At 40.0% G+C, this 19795-nt stretch overlaps 1 protein-coding gene and 1 pseudogene across 3 annotated transcripts in view; one reads left to right on the top strand and one right to left on the bottom strand.

The window, feature by feature from the left end:
• Positions 1-19795, bottom strand: part of MTR (5-methyltetrahydrofolate-homocysteine methyltransferase) — a 93277-nt gene that overhangs the window by 61048 nt on the left and 12434 nt on the right. For all 3 annotated transcript variants that reach the window (XM_081824329.1, XM_081824328.1, XM_081824327.1), the window contains exons 5-12: positions 19526-19618; positions 18024-18130; positions 16496-16555; positions 15638-15732; positions 5361-5461; positions 3957-4018; positions 2652-2719; positions 437-516 (exon numbers count right to left, since the gene is read on the bottom strand). In XM_081824329.1, coding sequence (XP_081680455.1) covers positions 437-516; positions 2652-2719; positions 3957-4018; positions 5361-5461; positions 15638-15732; positions 16496-16555; positions 18024-18130; positions 19526-19618 — 666 coding nt within the window. The remainder of the gene's footprint in view (positions 1-436; positions 517-2651; positions 2720-3956; positions 4019-5360; positions 5462-15637; positions 15733-16495; positions 16556-18023; positions 18131-19525; positions 19619-19795) is intronic.
• LOC115942669 (U6 spliceosomal RNA) lies at positions 11273-11393 on the top strand (annotated as a pseudogene).

Below are 19795 nucleotides of genomic sequence, written 5' to 3'. Positions count from 1 at the left end.
CTAAATACGTGGTGAATCTCAGATGGCGACAATCATGTTGTAGAAGCAAGCACAATTTTCTACGAAGAGGCTGCTGTCGTGACAAACCACTGAGCCTCGACAGTTTGGAATTTTCAATAACTAAGAGCAAGTCTGATGATTACAACAGTTAGCCTGTGGCCGAGAGTATGTTTTCAAAGCAGTGCCTCACAGAGCCAGGGCCACGTGAGTTCTAAATCCAAGCAAGGGCCCCACCCGGGCAAACCACCTGTACCTTCTGCCCATTTCCCACCCCTGATCTTCACGAGAATTCATCTAAATGCAAGAAAAAATATGGACGCTTCCTTGACCTAAGAAACAAGCTGCTTGGCACACACATCACTACCACTTAGGATAAACACGAAATTAACCCACAAATGGTTTCTGAAATGATAAAAATCATTACTTTATCACTTACCAGATAATAACATATGCTCTTCAAAAACAGTGGCAGGTGGAACTCTAGGCTTACAGTTTTCCACAGCTTTAGCAATCTCCCTGAGTTAAAAGAGAAAACACTATCTCCATTAATTCGAAATAAAATAAATTTAATTAAACTAATTCCCAGCTATGAAATTAAGTCTATTTAACATAAGTATGCACATAATTATATACCTAATTCCAAAAGTGCAGCAACAGTTATACCTTTTAGTTTTCTCAGCAATGCAGAAAATGAATGTGTCAACTTTAACTTTTCTGTATTTTCCCAGTCTGCTGTGTACTGACTGCACCAGTTTCTGCCCTCAAGAGATAGAAACCGACATACGTAATGGTTTACGCAAATGCAAACAGCAAATCTCCTTTCTTTCCCAAACCCATAGATGCCCTTTACTCCATGAAATAGGTGCTTGCTTCTTAGTGGTTTAAAAGAAAAAAAAGCTTCATCATTGAGAAGGAGGAGCATACAGGAGAGGTGCCAGGAGTGGAGGCCCGTGTTTCAGGTCAGTTTTTCCCAAGCACAGAAAGCACAGAGTAGGGAGGGTCCATGGTAATAAATCACTAAAACTCCAAGATGATTAGTCTTCAAAATTTGCTTTGATTATGCATATACTTTTTAACCTTATTGGCTCTGGTAAATTATGTCTTTGATCAATCTGGAAAAATCTGTCTACTCCACTAAATTTATCAGGGCCAGTACGAACTCCTCACTCTGCTGGCCCCTAGACTGGTATGCCAAAGTAAAAGCAGCAAACACACACACACACACACACACACACACACACACACAGGTAGGTAGGTAAGTAGATACAGACATACATATACCTGCATGCCGATACACAGACACAGAAACACAAACACACAGGTATTTTTAAAACAACTTTTTTTAAAAAGGAGGAGATAACCTTAAAAACAAAAAGAGATCCAAAGATTTAAAAACAAAAAGAGATCCACCTTCAACTACTGATAGCTTTTAGATACTATTTAAAAGATATTTCAGGGGCGCCTGGTTGGCTCAGTCGTTAAGCGTCTGCCTTCGGCTCAGGTCATGATCCCAGGGTCCCAGGATCGAGCCCCATATCGGGCTCCCTGCTCCCTCTCCCACTCCCCCTGCTTGTGTTCCCTCTCTCGCTCTCTGTCAAATAAATAAAATCTTAAAAAAAAAAAAAGATATTTTAAAAATTCCATAGGCTCTTCACAGAGTCTATCACAGAAGCCAACAAAAGCAGTGAACTGTTAGGTAATTCAGGATGGTGGACACATCGCATGCACAAAAACAGACTCAGAACAGTGAGATGACTGGCTCAAAACAGGATCATCAGTCACAGGAGAGAAAAAACAAATTACAAACAGTCTGAAACTGGATTTTATTCCACTTCTTATTCCTCTTATCAGCCACAAAATGGCAAGGACTTGAACACATACTCCACCAGGCTCTTCTTCCACACCACCATGCTTCACACGCTCACTCAACAACATGGAGTACACAATGACCTTAAGGTACCTGGTTGTCTTACTGTCTTCCCCTTCCATTAGACAACTAATGGACACATGTACTTGCCCACAAGATATATGAACCGTTTCTCCTTAATTTTCTGAATACTAGTTAGGTATTTAAGTGATAGAATATCATGATATCTGGAATTTGCTTCACAATATTCTAAGGGGAAAAAGTTGGAAAACAGACAAAATAAGAATAGCAAAATCTAGAAAATTATCAAAACTCTGTGGTAGGCACATGGAAATTCATTTTATTATTTTTCTACTTTTATTGGAATTTTTCACAATATAAAGGCATCTCAGTTTGCTAGGGCTGCCAAAATAAAATACCACAGGCTGAGTAGCTTAAAGAGCAGCAATTTCTCAAGGTTCCGGAAGCTAGAAATTGAGATGAAGGCATGTGGACAGGGCCAGTCTCCTCTCAGGCCTCTCCGGCTTGGAGACAGCCGTCTTCCCCCTATGTGTTCACTCGATCCCTTCCTCTGTGTGTCTGTCTCACAAAGACACCAGTTACACTGGATTAGTGTCCACCCACAGGATCTCACTGTACCTTCATTATCTCTTTAAAGATCCTATCTCCAAATACAGTCACATTCAAAGGAACTGGGCGGCTGGAACTTCAACACATGAATGGTGGGGGGTGGAGGACATGATTGGTCCCATGACAAAAGAGCGTATTTAGAAGTGATTCCTACCTGATATGATCTGGTGTCGTACCACAGCAACCACCCACTATATTGACCAAGCCATCCACAGCAAAGGCCTGCATTTCGGAAAAGAAAAAGTTTCACAGAGCCCATCTGAATTCTAAACTCGCTTCCACCAATTCAGCAGGAGATCTATGTTTCCTGAATAATGAATTTTTCATTGTAAAGAGAGTTAAACATACTTAATCCAAGATATAAAGCTTTCACGCACCCTGGATCTAAGTTTAAAAGCAGAAAATAGTCCAGATGCTATGAAATCCTTTACACCATTTATAAGTACAATGACATAATCATTTGCCTACTTGGTCATAATAGAGACTTTTTTTTTTCCTCATATGCTGAGGTGAATGACTGTGAGCTGGATAGTGTATCAAATAACACATAAAGTGAGCGTCAGTTTTTATATTTAAGTTAATTTTAAATTTTAATGAACTAAAAATTCAGGGGTGCCTGGGTGGCTCAGTCGGTTAAGCATCTGCCTTCAGCTCAGGTCATGATCCCAGGGTCCTGGGACTGAGTCCCGCATGGGGCTCCCTGCTCAGCAGGGAGCCTACTTCTCCCTCTCCCTCTGCTCCTCCTCCTGCTCATGTGCACGTGCGTGCTAAAAATTCAGTTCCTCAGTCACATTTCAAGTTCTCCAATAACCACATGGTAGTGGCTACATACTGGGCAGTGTGGGTCTAGAGTTTAACCATACGCTAGTTAGCGAAAGACAGTAACTGAGACAGGAAGTCAAGAAACTGAGAAGTCAGAGTATTGGAAAGATCATCTACTAGATAAGGAACTGAAATCACAAGAATCAAGTCAGAAATCATTTAGGAGAAAATGTTAGTGAGCCAGAAGCTGAAAGTTCAAGGAATGAGGAAGAGACCCAGGGGTTAGTGGGCAGTATGGTCCCATGACCTGGGATTCAAAGATGGGAGGTGTGTGGGTGATAAGGTGTGCAGGCGACAACAGGGAGCAAGGAGGACACCTACTCCACCCAGAAGTTTGGTTGGGGTGGAGTGGGGGAGGGAAGCCACCACATGAGAGGACTGCAGAAGACAGCGAAGTTTCAATTAGTCTGGGTCCAGCCTGACTGGGGATTTTCCAACAGCCCCAGGGCCAGATGGGGAGAAAAATGCTACCGGCGAGCCCCTCCCTCTGCCTCTACCATCGTAATTCAGAGTGGGTAAACTTTTGTTATATAGACACAGGGATTTCTTTAGGAGAAAATTCTACTTTTAAATATTCTAAATCTAAGATTTCCATTACTCCAACTCTTAAAAAACCAAATGAAAGACCATCCTTAACCTTTAGTTGCGTGGCCATCATATGCGGAGTTTCGTCGTAGTCACCAAATGTGTTGGGAAGACCTAAGAAAGCACATTTCAAGCATTACTGAAAACCATCTTAACAAATAGCCTAGTGTTTGTGAGGCTGCAGGTTTAAAAGTTAGGAAATTTTATATTTATAATTAAATGGTGACTACTTGCAAAAACAAATAATAGTTCTTAATATCGAACATAGTAAATGCAGAGATACCACACCTCTCCCCGCCTCCCAAAAAAATCACAGAGGCAAATAAACACAGGCTATTTCTCTTCCATTTGAAAGAAAAAAGTCACTACTATATGGGACAGAATTTCTCCAACCCTATCCCCTTCCCACAGAGGAAGCTCAATCTTGTCAGCTAGCTGCTTGGGGGTAGAAGTTGGGGACTACTACATACCCTTTGAACTAATGAGCACCTGGCGATATGAATTAAAAACAAACTCAAGGGTGCCTGGGTGGCTCAGTTGGTTAGGTGACTGCCTTCGGCTCAGGTCATGATCCTGGAGTCCCAGGATCGAGTCCCGCATCGGGCTCCCTGCTCGGCAGGGAGTCTGCTTCTCCCTCTGACCCTCCTCCCTCTCATGCTCTCTGTCTCTCATTATCTCTCTCAAATAAATAAATAAAATCCTTAAAAAAAACAAAACAAACAAACTCAAAACACAACCAGTTCTCAAATAAATTTTTCCAAGTCCAAATGCTCAAATAAATTTTCCCAAGTAAAATTTTAGCATCGAATTAACCAATTTCCTGTTTTATTTATTAGCTCCTTCCAGTTATCTTACTCCTTCTGGGGAAATAAAATTTGGTGAGCATTAAGATATACATATTTGGAGAAAGAAAGCTGGAAAATGATTGTTAGCCCTAAGGAGCTAAGCAAATACTCAAAAACATTCACCAGGAAATCTGGTTAATGCAGAATGGGTTACTAATTTCTAATTGAATAGTTTTAGAACAGTAAAAAATATCTGTATCTATATCTATATATAGTAAGCTAGCAGTGCTAACTTTTAGAAAGGAAAAGGCTGACAAAGATTGTTAACACAGAACAGAGAGGAGGGCTCCCTCTCCTCTTCTTTGCACTCATCTCTTTGGCTGTGTTCCCATGGCCAGCACTGTCACCTAAAGCAAGGCTCTGTAACTAGACTTCATCCCCCAAAGTTCTGTCCAATCCTGAAGCTTGCAGGCTGAGTCAAATTGTTCCTTCAGGTCTAGAGGCAAGCGGTGGTCTAGACCCAAATACTCTTCATTTAGAAAATGGCCACTGAATTTCAACTACGTACCAAGACTTGCAAAACAAATTCTTTTGGCCAAACTCTTTTAACCCTACCTACCCCGTCGTGTGTATTTGGATTTCCCCATGTGCAACTCCCTAGAAATACACACCTGCATTGGGATAACAGAGTACATAGGCTGTTGTACATTTTCCAATTGTTTCAATAAAAGGTCTCATTTCAGCTGCACCCAGAGCACAGTTTAATCCAATGCTGTAAAAACAAAAAGAAGGTATCAGGAGCATCATCTTGTATGCAAGGTGTTTATGTATATAAAACATTACAATAAAGTAAGGACTATATTTAAAACCAAGCAGATAATAAATCTCCATGTTAGCTTTAGCACCTTTATTCATATATAGTCAAAGCCATTTCACTGAAGTCCCTCTGAATGTTTCTGTCCATGTCTCCAATGTCAGATGATCTTACAGCTAAAGGACCCTGCCTATGGTAGCTCCTTGAAGAATTTGACAGTTTGGTTACTGGTATACCGAAAACAGAAATGCCAGCAAACTACCAGTGCTAACACACGTCTGATCTGAAAGCAATACTTATGAGAAACAGAAAGGAAAATCATGGAGGTAGAAGAGAAGGCACAGTAATGATACATGGAAGCCACTGTGCGAGTCCAGAAGACCAAGACTGAGTAGTCATTGCTCTGTAACTGACTTGCAAGGTGACCTTGGCCTTACAGTTTGTCCTCTTATAAATTAAACTGGTTTATCTATAAAACCAAGTTTAATTTTGCATATGAAACTTACTGTCTCAAATGAAACAGATCCAAGCAGAGCTGCCCTAACTGAAGTTTTCAGGGTGGAGGGCCTGAAACCCCTCCAATACCACTCTCAGTGGGGCCCCTGGGGCCCTCAGGAATTGAAAAATTAACTAGGAAGCTACTAGACTATTTCAATTGTTTTCTTTTACTATGATTCCTAACTGCAATGTGATACACTAGATTAGATCCTGAGGCAGAAAAAAAGGGCAATTGTGGAAAAACTTGAAATCTGAATAAAGTCTGGAATTTAGTTAATAATAATACTATTCTTAGTTTTACAAAAGGACCATAGTTATGGAAGACGCTAACGTTAGGGAAAACTAGATGAAGAGTATATGGAAATTCTCTCTACTATCTTTGCAACTTTTCTGTAAATCAGAAATTACCCCAAAATAAAAAGTTTATTTACCAAATACAACACCCATGATAAAAACTCTCAGCAAACTAGGAATAGCGGGGAACTTCCTCAACTTGATAAAGAACATCTACAAAAAAACCTATAGCTGACATCATAATTTGATGTAAAACTAGACGCTTTTCCCCTAAGATTGGGAACAAAACAGAGAATGTCCATTTTCAACTCCTACTTGACATTATACTGGAAGTCCTGGCTAATGCAAAAAGAGAAGGAAAATACAAGGTATACAGATTGGAAAGGAAGACTTAAAACCATCTTTATTCACAGATAGGATGTAGAAAATCCCAAAGAATCAACTAAAAATTTCTTGGAACCAATAAGCACTGATAGCAAGGTTGCAAAATACAAGGTTAATATACAAAAGTCAATTGTTTACCTATATCCCAGCCATGAGCTATTGAAATTAGAAATTAAAAACACAATACCACTTGCATCGGCACCAAAACAGATGAAATAGTGGGGTATAATTCTAACAAAGTATGTACAAGATCTACATGAAGAAAACTACAAAATGACAAGACTCAGAAGAAAGAAATCAAAGCAAATCTAAGTAGGTGAAAAGATATTCCATGGACATGAACAGGAAGACTCAGTATTATTAAGATGCCAGCTCTTCTCAATTTTACATATATATACACATATACATATATTCATTCACACAAACCCAGTGAAAATTCTAGCCAGGTATTTTGTAGCTATCAACAAAATGACTCTAACATGTATATGGACAGACAAACAACTCAGAGTAGCTAATACAATATTGAAGGAAAAGAACAAAGTTGAAGGACTGACACTAAAAGCTAAAGTAATCAACGATATTGGTGAAAGAAGAGACAAATAGATCAATGGAATGAAACAGAGAGTCCAGAGAAAGAAACACACACAGTCAACTGATCTTTGATAAAGGAGCAAAGGCGAGCCAACGGACAAAGGACTTCCTTTTCAGCAAACAGTGCTGGAACAAATGGACATTCACAGGTGAAAAAATTCGATGAGACACAGACCTTACACCTTTCACAAAAATTAACTCAAAATGGATCACAGACCTAAATATAAACTGCAGAACTATTAAAGATATAAAGATACATAAAAAGATAACGTAGCCTGAAACTAATATTATACTGTATGTTAACTAACTGGAATTTAAATAAAAACTTGGAAGAAAAAAAAAAGGTAACATGGGAGAAGACTTAGGTGGCCATGAGTTTGGCCATGAGTTTTTAGATAAAACACTGAAAGGAGGATCAATGAATGAAAAAGCTGATAAGCTGGACTTCACTAATATCAACAGCTTCTGCTCAGTGAAAGACACTATGCTGTTAAAAGCATGGGAAGACAAGCCACAGATTGGGAAAAAATATTTGCAAAACACATATTTGATAAAATAAGTGGTAACCAAAAGATAAAAAATTCTTAAAATTCAACAATAAATATATGCACCTAACGTAGGAGCAGCAAAACATATAAACAATTATTAACAGACTTAAAGGGAGAAACTGACAGCAACACACCAACAGGGGACTTTAGTACACCACTTCCATCAATCGTGATCATCCAGACAGAAAATCAATAAGGAAACACTGGCCTTAATAAGACACATTAGACCAACGAACTTAAATGATATACAGAACCTTCTATCCAAAAGCAGCAGAATACACATTCTTCTCAAGTGTACACCGAACATTCCCTACAGCACATGTTAGGCCACAAAACAAGTCTCAAATTAAAGAGAAATCATACCAAGCATCTTTTCAAACCACAATGGTAGAAAACTAGAAATCAATTACAGGAATAAAATTGGAAAAACTACAAATATGTGGAGATTAAACATGTTACTGAACAACTACTAAGTCATAGAAGAAATCAAAGGAGAAATTTAAAAATACCTAGAGACAAGTGAAAATAGAAATACGACACATCAAAATCTATGGGAGGCGGGGCACCTGGGTGGCTCAGTTAGTTAAGCAGACTCCCTTCGGCTCAGGTCATGATCCTGGAGTCCCAGGATCGAGTTCCGCATTGGGCTCCCTGCTCAGCAGCGAGTCTGCTTCTCCCTCTGACCCTCCCCCCTCTCATGCTCTCTCTCTATCTCATTCTCTCTCAAATAAATAAATAAAATCTTTAAAAAAAAAAAATCTATAGGAGGCAGCAAAAGTGACTCTCTAAGGGGAAAGTTCAGAGCAACAGAGGTCAACCTCAAGAAACAAGAGAAATCTCAAATGAACAATTTCACTTTACACGACAGGAACTAGAATAAGAATAAATGAGGCCCAAAGTTAGCAAAAGGAAGGGAATAATAAAGTTCAGAGTCAAAATAAATGAAATAGACAGGGCACCTGAGTGGCTCAGTCGGTTAAGAAGCCAACTCTTGATTTCGGCTCAGTTCATGATCTCAGGGTGGTGAGATCAAGCCCCACATCAGGCTCTGCATTCAGCCCGGAGTTGGAGCCTGCTTGAGGTTCTCTATTTCTCTCTCTCCCTCTCCCTCTGCCCCTCCCCCTGCATGTGTGTGCTCTCTAAAACAAATAAATCTTTAAAAAAATATAATAAAAAAATAAAATACAGACTAAAAAGACAAATAGAAAAGATCAATGAAACTCAGAGCTGATTCTTTGAAAAGATAAAACAAAATTGACAAACCTTCAGCTAAACTCACTGAGAAAAAAGAAGAACCCTAAATAAAATCAGAAATGAAAGCAGAGCCGGGCGCCTGGGTGGCTCAGTTGGTTAAGCGACTGCCTTCGGCTCAGGTCATGATCCTGGAGTCCCTGGATCGAGTCCCGCATCAGGCTCCCTGCACGGCGGGGAGTCTGCTTCTCCCTCTGACCCTCCCCCCTCTCATGTGCTCTCTCTCATTCTCTCTCTCTCAAATAAATAAATAAAATCTTTAAAAAAAAAAAAAAAAAGAAATGAAAGCAGAGAACTTACAATCGACACCACAGAAATACAAAAGAATCATAAGAGACTATTATGAACCATTATATGCCAACAAGTTGAAACTTCAAGAAGTGGAGAAATTCCCAGAAACTTACAACCTTCCAAGACTGAATCACAAAGAAATAGAAAATCTCAATAGTAAGGAGCCTGAAGCAGTAATCAAAAACCTCCCAAAAAACAAAAGTCCAGGACCAGAAGCCTTCACTCGTGAATTCTACCAAAACATTCAAAGAAAATGTCATACATATCCTTCTCAAACTCTTTCAAAAAATTGAAGAGGAGGAAATGCTTCCAAACCTCCTTAAGAGGTCAGTATTACCCTGATACCAAAACCAGACAAGGACAGCCCCAAAAAAGAAAATTACTGGCCAATATCCCTGATGAACACAGATGCAAAAATCCTCAACAAAATATTAGCAAACCAAATTCAACAATACATTAAAAGGATCATACCATGATCAAGTGGGATTTATTCCAGGGATGCAACGATGGTCCAACATCTGCAAGTCAGCCAATATGTGAGCAGAATGAAACCTTAAAAACCACACGATCATCTCAAAAGATGTAGAAAAAGCATCTGCCGAAATTCAACATCCACTTATGTTAAAAACTCTCAACAAAGAGAGTATAGAGGGAACATACCTCAAGATTATAAAAACCATATATGGCAAACCTACAGCTAACATCATACTCAACAGTGAAAAGCTAAAGCTTTTCTTCTAAAACCAGAAAAGAAAAGGATGCCCACTCTCTCCACTTTATTCAACACTGTATCAGAAGTTCTAGCCACAGCAACTAGGCCAAAAGAAATAAAAGGCATTCTAATTAGAAAGAAGTAAAACACACTATTTGCAGATAATATGAACTATATAGAAAACCCTAAAGACTCCACTAAAAAAAATTGCTAGAACTAATAAATGAATTCAGTAAAGTTGCAGGACACAAAATTCATATACAAAAAAAATCCATTGCATGTCTATACACTAATAGCAAACTATCAGAAAGAGAAATTAAGAAAACAATCCCATACAATTGCATCAAAAAGAATAAAATACCTAGTAATAAATTTAACCAAGAGGTGAAAAACCAGTATACTGAAAACTGTAAGACACTGATGGAAAAAACTGAAGATGACACAAAGAAATGGAAAGATAACCATTCTCATGGAATAAAAGAATCCTGTGAAAATGTCCATAGTACCCAAAGCAATGTACAGATTCTACAGCAATCTACAGCACAATCCGTATCAAAATTCCAATGCATTTTTCATAGAACTAGAACAAATAATTCTAAAATGTATATGGAACCACAAAAGACCCTCAAAGCCAAAACAATTCTGAGAAAAAAAAGAAAACTGGAGATATCACATGCCTGGATTTCAGACCATACTACAAAGCTGTAGTCATCAAAATAGTATGGTGTTGGCCTAAAAACAGACACACAGATCAATGGAAGAAAAGAGAGCCCAGAAATAAATCCATGCATATACAGTCAATTAATTTACAATAGGAGAGGCAAGAATATGCACTGGGGAAAGGACAGTCTCTTCAATAAATGGTGCTGGGAAAATTGGACAGCCACATGCAAAAGAGTGAAACTGGATCCCTGTCTTACACCAGACACAGAAACAAACACAAAATGGATTAAAGACTTGAATGTAAGAACGGAAACCATAAAACTCCCGAGAGAAAACATAGGCAGCAAGCTCCCTGATACCCATCTTAGTAATGTTTTTTGGGGGGGGATCTGATTCCAAAGACAAGGGAAACAAAAACGAAAATAAACAATTGAGAGCACATCAAACTAAAAAGCTTCTGCACAGTAAAGAAAACAATCAACAAAACTAAAAGGCAGCCTACAGAATAGGAGAAGATATCTGCAAATCATACATCTGGTGCTTGCTTTGGCAGCACATGTACTAAAAACAGAATGATACAGAGAAGATCAGCAGGGCCCCTGCGCAGGGATGACATGCAAATCATCTATCTGATAAGGGGCTGATATCCCAAATATATTAAGAACTCATGCAACTCCATAACAAAAAAATCCAATTAAGAAATGGACAGAAGATCTGAATAGATATTTTTCCAAAGAAGATACTCAACAGGCCCATGAAAAGATGCTCAACATCACTCATCATCAGGGAAATCCAAATCAAACCCCAATGAGAGATCACCTGACACCTGTCAGATTGGCCGGTATCAAAACGACAAGAAACAACAAATGCTGGGGAGGATGTGGAGAAAAGGGAACCCTTGTGCACTGTTGGTGGGAATGCAAACTGGTGCAGCCACTATAGGAAACAGCAGGAAGGTTCCTCAAAAAATTAAAGACAGAAATACCATATGACCCAGCAGTTCCACTACTGGGTATCTATCCAAAGAAAATAAAAACACTAATTCAAAAAAAATACATGTATCCCTATGTTCATTGCAGCATTACTTACAATAGCCAATGAGGGTATGATGCTAAGTGAAATAAGTCAGACAGAGAGAGACAAATATCACATGATTTGACTTGCACGTAGAATTTAAAAAACAAAACAAAATGAAACCCAGACTCACAGATACAGAGAACAGACTGATAGCTGCCAGAGGGGAGGGAGTTTGGGGGTGGAGGTAATATGGGTGCAAATCAAGAAGCACAAAATGGCAGTTACAAAAGAGTAAGTCACTGGGATGTCATGTACATCATGGGGAATACAGTCAGTAATACAGTGTTAACTTTGTATGCGGACAGACGATAACTAGATTTATTGTAGCAATCATTTTGCAATGTACACAAATGTCAAGCCACTATGTTGTACACCTGAAACTAGTATAATATTTTAAGGCAATTATACCTCCATTTAAAGAAAAAAAAAAAAAGACTGCACAGCTAAGTTACAAGCCTTGAATAGACCTGTTCGGTTGCACCAGTCTCCATTTGGAATGCTTTTACTCTTTTTTTTTTTTTAATCTTGTGCTACTGTCATCCACACTCAACACCAGGTAATAAACTAAATTTTTTTTAAATCATCACATTATCATTAGAAAGGATCCTAGACTTTTTCTAAACTTCGGTCTGATCCTAACTCAACTGGTTCAATAGTAAGGTGGCTTCACGTCCTCATTTGCGGCATGAGAAAACAATGCCCAATCAGCAGTAAGGGTCAAGTGAAAGTAACATCAGTAATACGAAAACGTTTCAGAAAAATGCAGTCCTTCTCCTGCTCTTTGCTCATTCTGACACATCCATTTGCCTCTGCCTAGCGAACTCTGGCTCATGCTTCAAAAACCAGCTCAAGTGTCACCTTCTCGACAAAGCCATCCTTGAATCTTGCAAGGACACCATTAATCCATCCTCTGTCCGGCCAGATTTGTGTTCATACTTCTGTACAGCAGTTGATATTTTATATTTTAATTTACTTATGTATTTCTCCTAGTGTGGACTATTTCACATTTGCCTGTATTCCAAGGCACAGAGTAGGATTTCAATTAATGTTCAATGAATTAATAATAATATAAAAGCTCTGTCCCATTGTACTTTGTGAACATATGTACAGTTTGCAAGAATCACAAATCAGTAAGCGATAGTTTCTTACACACTTTGTTACATACTATCTGTTTACATATACACATATATGTGCATATACACATTATTTTAAAATTATCATATATTTGTTAACAGGACTCCTCTATACTGAGATCGACCCTTAGTACTGAACTAGAAAGAAAACCAGTAGGCACTACTCAGAGTTCTGAACCTGGAACAATATAAATAGGACCTGATACAATTCTCCAATTCCTGGGCTGCCTTCCATCCACCTATCTGCCCCTTCGGTCTGTAAGATTCCTAACAAATCAGAGACCAAATATATTCTCTCTGTGAATGGCCTACAGATGAATGTTGAAGACACAGAAAGAATTACAGGATAACAATAATAAAAAAAAAAAAATGAAACCACTGAGTGGGTCAAAAGTTAGAATTCATTGCATGTTTGCTTAAGGAACAGAAATATAAATTTTTGAAACTCCATTAAAATATCATCCTTGGATTCCCGCCGGTGAGGCAGGGAGTGGGAGAACATCCTCTAAGGATGTCCTCTGGGAACAGTCAAGCAGACTAAAGAGCAACATGACACTTGAGGCAATGCAGGGGGTTTCATCTACACATCTAAGGGTTCCAACCAGATCACGAATTAAGACTCAGTAAAGGGGGTGGGGAAGAGAGCAAGAGAATAAAAGGAGGAATGCTCAAAATATATGAGGAAAGACAAAAAAAATCAAAAGTAAACTAGATAAGGTTTGTCCTCAGAGACCCCTACATTTTCCTATCCCCAGTTTTCCTGTTAAACATTTACTGTAGCCATCCTACATGCCAAGGACTCTGTTAAGCACTAGAGACATAAAGATGATGAAGAGATTGCTTTGGAAAAGCTCATAAGCTGTTAAGGGGTCAATCACAGTCCAGTTCAATACAGTTACTTTCTTAATTATCAGGCCCAGTCAACTGGATAACAATGCACTCTAAATTAACAGCAGCTTTTAAGAAATCACACAACCGGGGCACCTGGGTGGCTCAGTCGTTAAGCGTCTGCCTTTGGCTCAGGTCATGATCCCAGGGTCCTGGGATCGAGCCCCACATGGGGCTCCCTGCTCGGCGGGAAGCCTGCTTCTCCCTCTCCCTCTCCCACTCCCCCTGCTTGTGTTCCCTCTCTCGCTGTGTCTCTCTCTGTCAAATAAATAAATAAAATCTTCAAAAAAAAAAAAAAAATCACACAACCACACTAACTCAACTGTAAGGCATGTCATGAAATTAGAAACATTAGAACATGAAAAAAAAACAATATCAAATAACTGATAAAGAGTGGTAGAGCCCATGGCTGTGAGCATGCCCCTATGCTAGACCCACTGCTGACTGCACGCTGGGCAAGTCACAACCTCCGAGCATCTCTGTCCCCTTCTCATCAAAATGAGGACATGAACAGCAGGGCCCAGCTCAAGGTGTTGTTGCTGGAATTAAAAGAAGTCAGTCACATAAAGCACTTAAATCAGCAAACTCTCAATAAATGTCTATTACTATTATTTTTACGGCAAAGACTATAATAAAGTGAACAGAGTGCTCTGAGGACATCAACCTGGGCTAGTCAGAGGGAGAGTTCCCTGGAAAAGACCCTGGAGAGGATTCTTAAAAGCTAACAAGGTGTGTGTGTGTGTGTGTGTATGTGTGTGTGTGTGCTGGGCGGGGACAGGCACAGCTTCCAGGAAGGAAGGAGCCAGGATCCGGCAGAGCATGACTGTGTGTGTGTGTGTGTGTGTGTGAGTGTGAGTGTGTTGGGCGGGGACAGGCACAGCTTCCAGGAAGGAAGGAGCCAGCAGAGTATGACTGTGTGTGTGTGTGTGTGTGTGTGTGCTGGGCGGGGACAGGCACAGCTTCCAGGAAGGAAGGAGCCAGGATCCAGCAGAGCATGACTCCGTGTGTGTGTGTGTGTGTGTGTGTGTGTGTGTGTTGGGGGGGTGGGGGAGGCAGGCACAGCTTTCAGGCAGGAAGATCAGTACATGTGTGGAAAAGGCACAGATGACAACAGTGTATACTCTTGGAGGTTCTGTTTCATTCATGGTATGTAATTTAAAATATTTCTGACAAGAAAAATAGAATGTAAAAGCCAGGTGAATTTTTTTTTAAGATTTATTTATTTTAAAGAGAGAGCATGAACGGGAGGGAAAGCGAGAATCTCAAGCAGACTCCCTGCTGAGTGTGGAGCCTGACGCGGGGCTTGATTCCAGGACCCTGAGATCAAGACTTGAGCAGAAACCAAGAGTCGGACACTTAACTGACGCCAGGCGCCCCAAAGCCAGGTTAATTTTAAAGATAAAAATCTGAGCTTGAGAATTCCCACCTTATTCCAAGCTGGACTGCTTCTGTTTGCTCCATAAGCATGGAGATAAAACACTTGGCAAAGCCCTGCCCTAGGAACGTAAGCACTGTTTTTGCAGCATTACGACTGAGCCAAGCACAGCCTTAAATTGTGAGGGGCGCACTTACAAACAGCCAACCGTGTGCCTGATCCAAGGGGCAGGAGCACTTGCCCAGCCCCCTCAAACTGACTCATTCAGGCAGGGGTCTTCTGACACCCTTAAGAAAAGTCTGAATGTACTTCCCAGAAATCCAACATCCCATGCGGGTGGTTCAGTGGAAATACGCAGGAGCGATTTTTGTTGCCATGAGAAAAGATCCCTCTAAAAGGAATGGGGTCAAGGAAAGAATGATCACTTACCAGAGCGGGTCTGCGTGAGACACACTGATGACAAATGCCTCTCCTGTCTGTCCGGAAAGAGTTCGCCCACTTTTATCAATAATTGTCCCTGAAATCTGAATTAACAAAGTAAACTCAGTCAACAACAGAGGCTCAAATTAAGAACACGGACACAAAGATGAAATAAAAACAGAAAACTGTTCTTTTACGAGGAAGGGGAGTGTGGAACTCTCCCACAGAAAGCACTTTTCATCATGGTCAGAAAGGACACAGGCAAAGGGATTGTGGGGAGGAGTCAGGAAGCCATAAACACAGAAAACAGGGAGTCACTGAGGCAAAAGCAATGACCAACAAAGCTTTAGAATTCACACATCCAGTCCCATCGCAGAAGGCTTTGCTTTACCAGAGACCTCAGGCTGTCCTGGATATTTCCCCTGGTTCGTCTAACACCCCTTGATTTGATTCTAGTCTTTTCCCACCAAGCAATCTTGGGACTCTCCCGGGGGTCTGTCTACTTGCAGGCTGGTGTCATCCAATCTGGGAACTTCAGTCAGCATGCAAGCCCACCTCTCCTGGGGCCCCTATCAGAGGGAGTCCCGAAGCCTTTGACTTCAGGGGACCAATTCAGCCAGGCTTCTTTCGAATAGCCTGCCTTACACCAGCCACTTCTGGGTTCACCTTCTTTGCATTTCCAGAGCTGAGACAGCTACTGGTTTACAGCTGCCAGTAGGAGGAAGGTGAACAGAGGAAGCTGAAGTGGGTGGTTCCTTAAAGATACTGCAGCTAGTTCTCCTATGCCAGGAAAACAAAAACCCTACCCTCGAGTTGACAGTATTAATAATAAAAGACAAAAATCATCATGCAAATTTTAGAACTTACAAAGATAGGCCGGGGGCGATATTCCTCTTCAAAAAGTGTTTGGAGTGCAAACAAGGCAGCCTGTCAGTGGGAAAAAGAACATCTTTATTTCTGAGAGACTGTGTCCCCGGTCAGTCTAACTGGCTGATGAGAATGCTCCCTTTTCCAAAACCTCTCTAGATGTGATCAACATTGCACACTCTGGGACAGACACACATCCTCTCTGTAAGGTACGATACTGATACCCTTTTCTCGAGGAGAACACAGTACCTACTGAAACAAAACAGATGCTGGCTCAGAGTTTACCTACAAACTAATATTTTCTCCGAAGAGGAGCTCAAGAGCTATGCTCTTTCTTCCTTCTCCCAGTCAAAATTAAAAATAGATGAATAAGAATGGCTCCACCATCCACATCCTCACAGATACACGGGAGGTACAGAAATGAACAGCACACGCTGTTCCCGTGCAAATTAGAGTGAGCTCAGAATGGGCTGTGTAGGTACTAATGCTAAGTAACTCAGTGCATGCCCGTGATGCATTAAGTTCCAGGGAACATCTTCTCCTTCTTTTGATCACTGTATTTCCTGATTCGAAGACGTGCACATTTTCATCATTTGCTGAAGTCAGAATGCAACCTGTCTTTAATGTATTCCTTTCATGGGGATGGTGGGTTTCTTTCGCATAGAAAGGTATTAAATCAACAATATGAGTTTTTTTTTTTTTTTTTTTAAGAACTAGCCAAGTTGATCCTAAAGATCTTATGGAAAAGTAAATGAGGAAGAATAACCAGGAAAATTCTGGGGGAAAAATAGAGGGTGAGGGAAGTTAATGAAAGCCTACCAGTTATTCAAGAGGTATTTTAATCGCAATGGTACGGAAAATAGCAGGATAGGAGTGTGACATCAAACAGATGACTGGAATAGATTCTACCCAGATGCACTTCTGAATTTAGGGCGGTACACGATTCCTATCACTAGGAAATGGTAGGATATTTAATAGATGGTGTTAAGAAAACTAGGTAAACCTTAGAGAAAAAGAGTACCTAGTTAGATCTCTACCACATTCCTCACTCCAAAATAAATTTGACGTGTCACGGGGACAACCTGTCCCTCAATAATCAAAAGAATGTAATGTCACACTTTCCTCTACCTGCGTAGCATCTCTATCAGGACCCCCACGCCGGTAATAGCTGACCCAGGAAAGACGTTGATGCCCAGGGAATAGGAGAAGGAAGGATATTTAGTTTTCACTCCATACATTTATGTACATTTTAAATTTAGAACCATGTATATATATTTACTACATCTGCATTATGTGCACCTAATTAATAGCTATATGTGTATTTACTTTCATAATTTAAAAAAATGCTTTTGAAAGTTAAAAAGATAATCTTTTGAGGTTTTTCTCATCCCACTGGCCTCAACTAGAAATGCTCAAAAATAGAATGGAACAGAAGACTTTTATTTAACTTTGACAATGGCTTCTCGCCCCACTGGGGGACTCATCACAGCCCCCACCCCAGCTGTCCCTTTCATCTCCCTTAACTCACCTTGGCATTAGCGGTATCAAAAATAGTTTCAATGAGTAAGATATCAACCCCACCATCCAGAAGCCCTTTGGCCTGCTGTTTGTATGCTTCAACGAGCTCATCAAATGCTGCAAAAAATAAATCGCATCTAGTCATAAAAATCCTCTCAATGATCAGGACATGCTATGTTCAGGCCTGGCACCTGTCAGCTAACTATTGCTGGTTTCTAATGCTTAATTTAAGGACATCACCTTTTGTGAGAAACCAAATAAAGAAATGGAGCATTGATGTTAATGAAACCTGTAGACTGAACACAGTCACTCCTAAACACTTACCACACAACCTCCACATCCCACGTATGAGCCAAGAATGAGTGAGTGAGCAGGTACATGGTTTAATGAGCCCTGTACCTTATTTTCAACACCTTCAAGGTACATCATTCTTCCTAGGAATGGTTTTAATCAGTCCAGTTAAGGGATGAGTGCGAGGAACAAGTAGAGAAACACATCACCCTGACTTGGAAAGATGGCAGGTCTAGTCACATTCTCTCACACTGGCTGTGGTAAAAGGCTTCAGTCCTGTGGACTTCACTCCTGCCTGAGAGAAAACCTGCCTTGAAGGGCAATTTCAGTCTGAAACCAAAGTGTTCAATCATTCCTGGGTACAATTTTTGTTAGAAACATCTTGAGTTGTCCATTTCCACTTGAGAGGTCATCCCTCTCCCCATTTACCTCCCAATGAAAAAAAGACAAAGACTTGGATATTCAATAGGAAAACCCAAGTAGTACCTTTATGCTTGCTGTATACAGCACAAGAGAAAGGAAAACTTAGCCCCTCGTGGTCATGCCTGGATCAAAGAGGGCATCGACCACGCATAAGCCCAGTATGAGCAACCCCTAGTGAAGAACTATGATATCACCACATGGAAAGTTCTATAACCAAAAACCTACAAACCATACTTGCCTGAACTTGTCATCTACACAAAATTCTTCACCATACAAAGTATCAGTACTATTCAGCTAAGTTTAATTTTTTGTATTTCATTGTCTTGATGCTTAAGAAATTGACCTAGCTATCTAGATTTTTTCATGAAATCTCAATGTAAGTATGTTTCTATACGTTAGTTTATAATGTCAACAATGCTAGTATGTTTATATAGTTTGGAGTGATTTCTGACATAAAATGGGGGCCCAGTGGGTTATCCCATAATAGACCAAGGCCTAGTGTCCATATTTGCTCAACTTCTCAGTTTAAAGCTTTCTCTTGATTAGTTTCCTTTCCTCAGGTGATAAAGAAGCATGATCACAATACCATGTACATTTGAAATAATAAAAGTAGTAATAATAACAACATCTTTTTATTTAGATGTTTACTACATTCCAGGGACCATTATAAGCCCTTTATGTCCATTAAGTCACAATAACCCTGAGGAAGAGCCTATTATTGGTCCCATTTTACAGATTTTAAGATCACTGAAACACAGACGTACTTGCAGGAGGTCAAAGATTATTTACAATACTCACTAATGTTCCTATAATCTGGTCTCTCCACAGACGGGGACACAGACAGTGTCTTATTAGTTGGACCCAGAGCTCCTGCCACAAACCTCTTAATTCCTTTGGGAAAAGAAAAACAAATGTAAAAATCTCTAAAGAGCTTGACCTTTTTGTTGTGACTCAATAGGCTATAAGATTTTCCCCTAGAACATAGGTCTATAATCCTTTATCCACAACTCGGAAATACAAGAGCACAGATTATTTTCTTAATTCATTTGACAAGAAAACGACTTCTCC

This window comes from Leptonychotes weddellii, chromosome 6 (assembly GCF_054177405.1).
Source record: "Leptonychotes weddellii isolate Sample4059 chromosome 6, ASM5417740v2, whole genome shotgun sequence".
NCBI lineage: Eukaryota > Metazoa > Chordata > Mammalia > Carnivora > Phocidae > Leptonychotes > Leptonychotes weddellii.
The sequence above is the reverse complement of the archived record's forward strand: the minus strand, read 5'-3'. Positions and strand labels throughout refer to the sequence as shown.